This window comes from Anopheles coustani, chromosome 3 (genome assembly GCF_943734705.1).
Source record: "Anopheles coustani chromosome 3, idAnoCousDA_361_x.2, whole genome shotgun sequence".
Classification (NCBI taxonomy): Eukaryota; Metazoa; Arthropoda; class Insecta; order Diptera; family Culicidae; genus Anopheles; species Anopheles coustani.
In genome coordinates this window covers 24,212,516-24,224,158 of record NC_071288.1, presented here as the reverse complement: position 1 = coordinate 24,224,158, position 11,643 = coordinate 24,212,516, and the positions used below count along the sequence as shown (strand labels likewise).

The 11,643-nt window shown below is 42.5% G+C and overlaps 1 protein-coding gene across 1 annotated transcript; it reads right to left on the bottom strand.

The window, feature by feature from the left end:
• Window positions 1-9,581: 9,581 nt before the first annotated feature.
• Window positions 9,582-11,215, bottom strand: LOC131272364 (SPRY domain-containing protein 7). The gene is made up of 2 exons (XM_058274076.1): window positions 11,023-11,215; window positions 9,582-10,955 (listed from the first exon to the last, which is right to left on the bottom strand). Exons 1-2 carry the CDS (start codon window positions 11,123-11,125, stop codon window positions 10,306-10,308), a joined length of 753 nt encoding a protein of 250 aa, XP_058130059.1. The 5' UTR covers window positions 11,126-11,215; the 3' UTR covers window positions 9,582-10,305.
• Between the last annotated feature and the right edge of the window lie 428 nt (window positions 11,216-11,643).

The following is an 11,643-nucleotide window of genomic DNA, read 5'->3' as shown; positions in this document are numbered from 1 at the left end:
CGTATGTCAACATTGGTCTATTATTTGCCAAACCATACACCAAATTTATTAGACGTTGTTTAAAAGTCTAAAATAATTGCTTTTCATGAAGGCATACCGGTTCATAGTTTCCTATGTGTTCTCTTGTATGGCTTTTCTAAGAATTCCTTTCCATACCCATATTCTTCGAAGTATAAAGCCTTGACTGTTTAACCATAAAACTAGTACCAAAACATCGGAAAAGCCCACAACTGGTCTTCTCGTATGCCGTACCACTTCTGTTTCGGAAACGTAAAAGCAGAAGATATTGCATTCACTTGGCTCTCAATAGTTCGTCCAGTTCCCGAAACCTTGTAAGGTGATGTGGAGCAGCATGCCCACCCTAAGCGGAAAAAATTCGTTTCTTCCATTTAATTGATTAAAAACATTCCAAATGTTAATAGTTGGATTCATAAGCATTTTTTTATGTACAAAAAACATGAAAAACTATATCAACCTTATTTATTTTTTTGTTTTCCTTTTGGTTTCCACTTCTTTGCCAATTGTGGGACAAGATGGCCCGAACGTAGGGACAGATTACACCGCGACATAAACAAACGGGAGTAGGGCTAATGCTGTTGATGGCCTTCTCTACAAATCGCCCTGGCTCAACCTTTATATTTACATTAGCAGTTAGCACTTCTTACAGGGTCAACGTTTGACGTTTTGTAATCCTGTAGATCTGTTGGATGAAACCATACTGGAACATCATAAACAAAATTTCTAAATTTCATATCAAGGCATAAAAAATGTTCGTCCCAATAAAACTCACATCACATGTTCAAAGTAAAACATATTCAAATCAACAATGCGTAGATTATGAAGGTACCGTGCACCCAACTGTGCCCCAATTGTTTACATTTTGAATGTTAAGTCGTCTGGTCCCACCTGGGCCGGTCATTTATTTAAAATTTTGAAATTATAAAAACAGTTTCCTTTCGGTATTCGTTACACAAAATTTTAAGAATGTCTGGTTGATTGAAAATTATAATTTTCACCATTGAACCTCACCATTTACCCCTTGCAATACCATAAATAATAGTAATAAAATATTACATTATTTAGAGTCATTTGTCTCGTTTTTTTTTTTTTAAATGGGATGTTTATGTCGTGCCGTGAAATTCATATAGGATGAACTAGATACGGTAAAAAACACATTACAATACTTTTTTTTTTTTAAATAAATGGCCTAATTTAGCTAAAACCATGAATGTGCATCTTACCCCACCGGGGGCATATTGCCCCACTTTCCCCTACATACATGCAACCACAGGTCCGACGACTGTAAGCAACGCATTCTTTACACTCTAAAGGTGCCAGGAGGGTTAAAGAGGTGGTTAAAGTTTCCCATGCTTTTCAAAATGTACAAATGAGACTTTTTTCCTCCCATTTGAATAGACAAACCGAGCTTCAGGATCTGCGCTTTGGAAAGGTGTTTGAAAGGTGTATGAAATATGATGGTGAAAGGCGAAGCAAGTACAAAGGATCATTTTTTTTCAAATGCATGGAACTCTTTCTTTTATTCCCAACATGAGGTGATGCATGTATGTTGACTAGTGATGAGTCTTACGATTCTTTTCACGGATCGACCCGGAATCGAGTCCGTCCCTAGAAGAATCGATTCCGACCCGTAGGTGCAACGAGTTCGGGTCGACCCGAACCAACGGGTCGAACTCGCATATGGACAGCTGCACCTACTGGTCGACCCGGAGTCGTTGCACCTACGGGTCGACCCGAACTCGTTGCACCTACGGGTCGACCCGAACCAACGGGTCGAACTCGCATATGGACAGCTGCACCTACTGGTCGACCCGGAGTCGTTGCACCTACGGGTCGACCCGAACTCGTTGCACCTACGGGTCGACCCGAACCAACGGGTCGAACTCGCATATGGGCAGCTGCACCTACCGGTCGACCCGGAGTCGTTGCACCTACGGGTCGACCCGAACTCGTTGCACCTACGGGTCGACCCGAACCAACGGGTCGAACTCGCATATGGGCAGCTGCACCTACCGGTCGACCCGGAGTCGTTGCACCCACGGGTCGACCCGGAGTCGTTGGAATCGAGAGTTCGACCCGGAGCGCTCCGGGTCGGTTACGGATCGCTCCGACCCGATAGGTTCGGGTCGACCCGCTCATCACTAATGTTGACCTTTTGAACATTTTCTTTCGTGAGTAAAACCAAAACCACACCGGACAAATAAATGGTGTATTGAAATAAGTGCGAGAGGGCTTCAATGCATAAGTTCCCTCGTTTTTTCCGGACGCATAGTTTTTCCTCGACGCTTTTCACCCGTGGCCAAGTACAGTACCACAAAGGTGTGTATATTTCATTTCAATGTTGCTTTTCTATCAGGGGAAACTGAATCCCTACGGTGTGACATAAGCCTTGCAGTTAATTACTAGCAATCCTCGGTCGGGGATAGTGTTTCTCGCCTTTTCTGAAAAGCTGACTAAAGCACTTGGTGAAATGGACACCTCATTTTCGTTTGTAAGCTCTACTCGCTGTTGAATGGTATCAGCGGCGTGTCAAGCTACTTAAGGAGGATAATTTTACCAAATTAACGACTATTTTTCTTTATCGTTTATCCCAGAGGAACAGAAGGAGAGAAAGTGTGGAAAACACGAACAAATACAATGAATATTCGTATTCGTTGGTTGTCAGGATTACAGTTTCATTATTTCCATTGGGAGAACAAAAATCAAACTGTTACAACTGTTCCCAGCTCCAGCTGCTGGAAAACCTGGGGGCTCAATTCCTGTCCGCAATTGTCACATTGCCCCACCACCCCCGGTCCCCGTTAACCTGGGGCCCAATTAGTCACTATGGATACCGGTTTCATCTCCCCCCCCCCCCCCCCCCCCCCCCCCCCGGCCGGCACGGAACCTCGGATTCTCTGTGAAGCTCTCTGTTTGTGTTCCATTCGTTAAATAGTGGCTAGCTTTTAAACTGCTCCATTACACCCACTGGACCGGGGCTGTTGAGTCGGGCGGCCCCAGCTGGCAAACCGGAAGAACCGTTTTCCACAACCACTAACCCGTCCCCGCGCACCCTTCCCCCTGGTTTGATTGCGAAAGCCAAGCAGCAGCTGTTGGTAGTTCGGATGGAAAATGTAATTTTCAATAGAATCATTTCCTTTCCCTTGCTCTTACCCTCCTCGTCCAGTATCTCTCCGCTCGTCTGCTGTCCTGGCTTATTCAAAAGCCCCAACGAATTGTTAACTTTATTATTATCGCACTGTGCGGGGAAGTGGATTCAGATGAGTTTCTATTACCATTCTGGTCCAGAGCGCGCGCTGATCGGACCTAAATGACCATTCCCCGATGGTGAATCCATCGTGGAAAAGAATACTTCACATAAGTTCCTCCTCGCTCCGGGCCGGAGTCAAATGGATTGGATGATTGTTCGCTTGCCAATGAATGCGATCCGGTATCCGTCGATTTAGGTAGTTTTTGTTCCCTTGTCCACCGTGTGCCATCGATTACATGACAAGTTGTAGCTGACCTCAGCTCAATAGGAAAATTATACCTTTTTTCTTGAGTTCTTCACTATTATATAATTAGAAGCAAAACGAAAAACAACGAACCTTCGCTTGTTAACCCACATGTAATACGGCATGATTTTATTCAATTGCCTTTCGTCCATCGATTGCAACACGATTCCTCAGTGGATGGTCTTCCATCGTCACCGTCAGACATGAACCTGAATTATGGCAACAACAAAAAAAAAAAATAAATAAATAAACGTCATCTTCCAAAAATACAAAAGAAAAAAGGGCCCTACTTTCTTGGAATGACACCATATACGATTGTGGACAATCCATTCGCCCACATTGCATCCGCCTAGTGAGGGACAAAAAAAACTCCTACGGCAACAATGGAACATCTTGTGCAAATAGTGTCCATCTCTTATCCCCCCCCCCCTCCCCTCCCCTCGCCCACCTCGAGCAAAGATGTCGTTCACTTTTGGGCTTTGATCCGTAAAAGCGTATTCCCGTCACGTGTGCCGACCGGAAAAGGGGCCACATTGCAACGAGACGGATTTCCGAACACACAACTCGGTACAGCATACGGTGTTGTATTGAAGGGGGCCGTCGTCGTGCAGGAGGAAAAATGTGAAAAATTCGCAAAAGCGAAGCCGTCTGAATTCATCAGTTGGATTTTATCGAAAAAACTCTAGGTTCTATAATATAAATTCGTTGGCGAAAAGTGTTTGACTTTCCCCTTGTATACTATGTCTCATGTAAACCAATGTCCTAACTCTTTTTGATTTATCTGGCCGGTCAGGGGATTTAGTGTGTGGTAGGATTGATAAAAAGGGACCGTTTATAGTTTGTTTAGGTTGGTATTTTCATACACAGTACTCAATGAACAAGTCCAATTTATAAGTTGGCAAAAACAGATCCTTGTCTGTTCTTGTTGAAAATAAATTTTATTTTTCAACATACAGAGTACAATAAAACCTACTATTAATGAAAGTACTTTTGCCACATTAGTCTAGCGTCGTCCTCTCAAAAATCTATGCAAGAAAATGTTATTTATTTCGATCGCTGAAAAAAAAACAAAAGTTGAAAGGATGTAGAAAAACTATCGGATTATAGATTACATTTGAATTACGTTTTTAGGTATGTAATTCATTGAAATATAATCCTTTCCCCTTAGAGCTGTGTTGTGATTTTCACCCCAGTGTTGTTAAATCATTATACGCTATCTTTCAGCATTGTTTTCTATAAGGCTGATTTAAACCGTGGGCTTAAGAGGTTTAATTATGCTAATCTAGATAGTTTGCTAATTTAGGTTTTTTGGAAACGTGAAAAGTATAATTTTTCTCTGCTACAAAATTTTCAAATGCTACAAAACTGGCATTTCTGTAACTGGCGAACAAGCTTTTATTTCTGTGGTTTTAATTAAAACCGTATATTATAAAAAAAACATGTTTTGTAGCCAATCAATGGCGAAAAATCATCAGTTGCACTATTTTCACTGAAGAGAAGCAAGCAAACAAAAATATCATGTAGAGAAGAAAGAAGTAATCGTAAGATTTTTCCTCGTGGGGAAAAAAGCTCTTGTTGCGAGAACGGTTAGTGAATCCAGCTTTTACCACATCGAAGTTAAGCTGCCAACACGAGTGTGTGGTTAGTATATAGGCTAACTCCGACTCCTACTGCCGGCCGGCACGCAGCCAGCTAACAATTTTACAAAACACAATACACAACAACATCAGCGTCAGGCCCGAGCTCGGCGGAAAGGAGAAAGTTTTCCAGAACGCTAACCGCGCGTGCCAGAGCCAACAGCAACAACCTCACTGCGGACTTTGGTGAGGTTGTCGGTTTTCGGTTCGGGGTGTTGTTCAGTTGCCTCTGTTTAATTCTTTAAACCTTCGCCCCCCAAAACCCGTGCGGATCGAATCGAAACCAAACCGAAGACCTTGTTATACTTTTGAGGATCTTTTTTTTTTGCCGCATTGGTTTCTATCCAGGTTATGACAGCAAGTGTTAGTTTTTCTTCTACCGAACGAAGAATTATTACGGCCACTATATGATTACTTGATATGCGTGTATTTTATACAATCTTTTCATTTCTGTGTTGTCTTTTAAAGTGTTTCTATTCTCCAACCCTATGCGGATGGATCGTAATTAAAACGAAAATGCAACATTCCTCTAACAACTATGTCTTCCCTTCACGTTCCCTATTTCAGACGAATAAAACTTCCACCAATTAAATCCGCCAACGCAACCCGGAACGTCTGGACGATGGACTTAACCCACGCTACTGGCAGCCGCTTCCTCGCGAGTCGAATTTGCTCTCTTCGGTGTGCTGCAAAAGGAATCGGCAACAACTGTATATAGTTTTTAATTCCTTCGGGGTGGTTTTTTTTTCGTTTCTCCGATTTTACCCAATAAGACTCACGCAGCTAGCTACTCCACCTCGTTAGGATTTAGGTTTTCCTTTCCGCTTTGCATGTTTATTTTTCCAGTCAATGTATGTTTAATTCTAAACGTTAAATGGAATAGTTTTACACGCAAGGATGAAACAAGAAACAAGGGTTTTCTTGTAAACCTTTAGTAGTTGATGTACCGAACTCTGGAACGGTATAGGAAGAATTCAGCATTACAGAAGAAATATCATCATTAAAGAAGCGTACCAAAGATTTCCAGCATATCCAGCAGCTAAGCGTGGCCGCGGCCTTGCTTGGATCCAACCACGTCCGTTCTCTTTCTTCCAAACGGGCAGGATCTATCAGCAAAAACCGCGCCAGGGAATGTAATAATGTTTGAATTAGTTAGTTTATTGCAAGCAAAATGTTTCCAGCCCGCGCAAAGGTAGCTCGGGGAAAAAAAGTGTTGAAGCTATCGAATGCATTGAAACCCTCGCACGAAGGTGACCGTTCTGGAAGAACAAGCCTTGTTCATCATCGATGGGATTGGGATATAACTCCAGTTTTTTGTTTCTTTTTCAAGCTTGTGATCGCTTCATCAATCGCCTAGTTTTCTTTCAATCTTTACTAAACGCCATCGGCTCTTCCAACCTGAACTGCAATAGAGTGTACGTGTGTGCGTGTATGTGCAATAGAGCTTGCGAGAAAAGAAAAAAAAACATGAAACGCAGCGAGAGCAAAACAAACAGCAAAGCATTATGCATATAGAGTTTAAGAAAGGAACAACTTAATTCTAACCCCACCCCCCAGGCAGGTAGCACGTAAACATACAGGATCAACCACACGGAGACAAAGAAAGCAGCAACAATTCACATCACAACACACAACATAAGTCATATCAGAAGAAAAATAGCATAGAAAGAGACAAGGAAAGGAGTAATGCGTAGTAACAAGCCGTAGAGTAGTAGTTGGTTGAAAACAAAAAAAAACCAAAACATAAAACCAGTAAAAACCATAATACAGCACAACAGTAATAATAAAGGGACAGAACAACAACAAAAGGAGTTTACAAAAGCAAGAGAATAAGCTGAAATAAATAAAAATGTTAAAAAAAATGGAGCGTAAATGTGAAAGGAAGCAAACTGTCATCCACATCATCGAAAGTCTTCGGAAACTCGGGAAATCTGGAATCGGTTCCGTTGATAAGGTCAAAAACCATTCGGGGTTCATTCAGCATAGGCGACAGAGAAGCGATGATATTAACTTCATTATCGAATTTATCCACACATCCGGGTTGGTTGGTGGAGGCGGGAAAAATCATCAAACTTCCCACCGGTGGACGGCAGAGAGATTGCGGAGAACTCTCTTTTTAAACCTTTCGACCTCTCCGTTCTGTTCTTCATCCTTCTGGAGGATACCTTTTACCGAACATTCATTTTTATCATTGGTCCGTTTTTATTCGGCCTCCATTTTCATTTTTTATCACCCGGGACGGATAACGTAACTGCACAAAGAAAACGTGGTTAATCCTGGGATATTTTAAGCTTTTCACTTCCACCCCGTTTCTGGTTCGGGTCAAGATTTATCGTCGAACGAAGGAAGGATGCCGGGAAAGGATTGCCCATGGTGGAATTGCTTTCAGCAAACGCGGGGAGGGTTATTGAGAAAATTGGGGACGATTTATTGCGGCCAGCTAGAGGAGGTTATATCATTGCATTGCCGAAGACTTGGGACGAATCTTCGTGGAGGATTTATTTATTTTCGTTTTTATTTCATCATCAGTTCATCACCGCTCGTGTTTTTAATCCTTCCAATTTTCTCCCATTCATCTACGGTTCTTTCATTTAAATTAAGCCTTTCCGATTCAATGGCACGCGGAAGGAAAGGCCAGTTTTAAAAGCATCGATCGATCGTGTGATGAGTTTGAACAAACAAAGATGAAATTAAAATCCGCTTTTTTTAGAAACATCCTACTCCTTTTTAGAAGCCCCAGGCGGAAGTTAACGGAGCTTCCCCGGAATGGAAGGCGTATAAAATACTCCAAGGATATAGAGGTGTGGAACTGGCGGCAACCAAAACGGTGAGACCCAAGTGGCTTTTAATTGGTTTTTTAAAATTATCGCAACGTTTCCAAATAAGAAAAGATGGAGCGGAAGTACATCAGTGCTTCCGGGCGCTGAAGGTTTGGCAATCGGTCCTTAAACGCAGGGCTAGGGTACTAGGGGCTCCCCTGTAAGAAAGCCCTTTTAATGAACTGCCGAAAAAGCGGAGCGGAATCAGCAGCAATCACAATGGACACAAAAGAGAGAAGTCGAAGAGCGGTCGTTAAACGGCCGAACTCTGGGAAGGGTTAATTCGTAGGGAAATGTTACGGCGTTGTGGAGAGGATGAAATAATTTCGCAAACACAAGAAAAACACTGACACAGGTGAGGGGGCAGCTTGTAACGTTATGACGATTGGAGCACCGGAAGAAGAAGCATGTTGTGTTGTGTAAATTTAAACCAAATTCAGTACGCGTACGGTTGGGCTGGGGGTAGAAAGGAGTACAGGGGACCTACAGCTTGCCAGCTAGCAGCCCTTCCTGGTAAGGTGGAACGGAAGTGAATGGAGTGATGTAGAAATTTCGGACGAAACACGGATAGTTCGGGCAGGGCGAATGAGAGGCCATTTGTACAGAGCATTTTGAAACGAGCACGTGCAGGCGTAAAGCTATCGCAAGAGAAAACAAACAAACTACAAGAAGCTAGTTTTAAGAGGTAAAACTGATAATAAACAAAGATTAAGAATAAATCATACAACGTTCCGCGTGTGTTTACTTAATTTGTTGTCCGAGTACTGGAAATATTTGTTGCAAAAAAAAATAAAGGTAAATGCTGCTTGGTTGGGCCCTGGTTGGGTGACATAGTTTTAATAATAAAATGCTCAATTCATTATTTCAATTCAAACTAGTGTTGTGCTTAATGAATCTTTTGGCGAGATTCATTCATATGAATCTTTTACCTAAGATTCATTCAGATGGATTCATGAATCTTTGCGGATTCGAATATTCAAAGCTTAATGAATTTTTCGAAACCTTAATGAATCTTCATGAATCTTTCATGGTTCTGTCATGAATCTCCCCGATTCTGTTATAGGCGTGGACAATGAGACCAAAAAAAAAAAAAAAAAAAGGTGGTCCCTCAACCGACTTTTGGTTGGTGACTTTACACCATTTGGTGTGTCTTTGGGATTCATGAATCTCGCGGCGAAAGATTCATGAATCCCTTATAAGGCAGAGATTCATTCAGATTCATGAATCTGAATCCGATTTACACAACTCTAATTCAAACCTAAAATGTTATGAGCAATTGGCTAGAGTTTGAACCATCCAAAATGTCCGTTTGCTCCACGTGGGTTTGGTTTACGAAAATACCATGTGCATTACGTTTCCAATAAAATTAGTACTGGCTTTAACTCCTTAGTTTATATCTTAGAGGTAAGTATTAAATTGTTTGTCAGTTCAGTCCGTTGGTTCAAAGTTAAAAATGTTGAAAAACAAAAGTTTCTCAAATACATGATGACACGGTCTACTCAATTGACAAAAGTGTCGTTACATATTTGCATATCTCCATGGTAACACGTGCTGCCTACTTTCTTTCCCCGATGCGAAGCGATTTGTCGGTACAAGGAATCACAATTGCATTCGTTCAATAAATATCTTTATGTATATTTTCTTTTATTTTTTCTTTCCTTCTGCTTATGTATATATCTTCCTTTCCGCGTAAATACCTAGTCAGTACAAAGCGTGTTGATGGTTTACAAAGTTAGATTCGTTCACGCACGATTTGGTTCCGCTGCGTTCTTTTTTTTTATATCAACAGTTCGATAAATCTCTAGTAGAAAAAAGCATTTCGGTAAACGGGAGGTCTAAAGTGTTGGCGAACGAGGGGAATGTTAAATGTTATAGGGTTTTGCTTTCAGAGTTTCATTTTTTTTGTAAGCTGCTCCGAACGACTGTACTTCAGTGTGTTGTTGGCTGACTATATAAGCGATGTTTGTTGGATTAGGTAACGATAGTCATGGACCATTCTCATTTCCGATTATTAGTGGTGACAGTCGAAAGACGTTGGATTTGATGCGGAGTAAATTCCGCCAAAGAATTGAGAGTATACATATGAGCAATGAACAATACAAAACGGCACATAGCAACGCAGTTTTAACGACAGTATGCAAGCGATATAACAACATAGCAACCGTTGAATAAACGGATAAAGAGAGAGAGAGACACTTTTTAGCGAGGATTGGAACGGCTTTCTGTTCTCCTTCAAATCCCCAGTCCGGTAGAGATTAGTGTATCGAAGTAGCTCGATTTGAGCGAGAGAAGATTTTAAACTTAACAAAACATAATGCACCGAAACAACGGTTGAAATCAAAGCAACGACTGCTCGACGAGAATCCGCTCGAAGCCGGGCGGTGGCCCGTAGGCGAAGTTGTCCAGCACGATGTCGAGGATGGCCCCGTCGTCGACGAACATGCAGGGGTGAACATTACCACGCACGTTTAGCACCGGCACGTTCAGGTTTTTGCCGTTCAAATAGAAGTTCAGCTCGACGTGATCGTACGCAACGCCTATCGTGTCACCTTCCTGCGGGAGGCCAGTTTGGTCAGTACCGCTGCTTCCGGTGTTAGGTCCCCCGACGATGGGGAACACCGGGGCCGAGCCGGGCGTTAGGTCGACGGGTACGGTTGAGGACGGGGAAGTTTCGAGACTGGCGGATCCGTGGCCGGGTGAATTTTGGCCACCGTGCTGTTGGCCGGTCTTGCTCGCGTCTAACCGATAGATGACCTCCCCGCCGTGCAGCACCAGATGGTTCGAGTTAAGACACCACGATTCTTTGTCCTTGCCACCGACCGACTGGTTCAGGTCGGTCTGCTGTGTCGCCAGTCCGATCGACCAGTGGCCCGATTGCTGCAGCTTTACTTCGAAGTAAGATTTCGATTGTACAAGCGGTGCGTTGGCCAGTACGCCGCCGGTTCCGCATGCCCGCAGGCCGTTCTTTATGATCACCACCTCGTGGCCTGAAGAAATGGGTCAACACATTTAGTTTGCCTCGTTCCTAATGGACTTCCCCCGAACATTACTCACCCATATGTGACGAGTCCAGCTGCACCGGGTTAGATGTTTTCGTGATGTGTACCGCCTGCGCTGGCAATACCCCGTTGAGGCAGTTCTTTAGACAACAGAACATTGCACAGCCGATGAAAATTCGACGTTTTGCTAAAGTTTGCCTGGTGCTTGCGGGATTTATGTTTTGATTTATTCACGTACACTTTTTCTGCAATGTTTTCTCGGAGACTGATCAGCGATTGACAGCTGAGTTGTCGTTTGCAAGCCAAATATTTACGTTTTGACCAAGGTTACTTTGGTAAAGCTTCAACCTGCTTGGTTAACCGTTGAAAAATTAGCTGAAATTGCGAACTTTATGTTGTGACGACAGATTTTAATCATAAACCTCTCAAATAAATGGTAGGTACTTTTTCACAAGTTTCATTTTCTCGTTCCACTTAGTTTTTGAGAAAAAACGTTTGAGTTTTTGACAAAATTCTGGAGCTGCACCCCTTTGGGAACGTACTATTTTATTGAAAGGTACATAAATCTGCTAACTGCATACCTTTAGGCGTAAAACAAGTAATTTTTTTGAATATGAATTTAATTTCATCGTCAGTTAACAGTTTTTAAAAGGATATCAGTTCTTCGGATGTTATA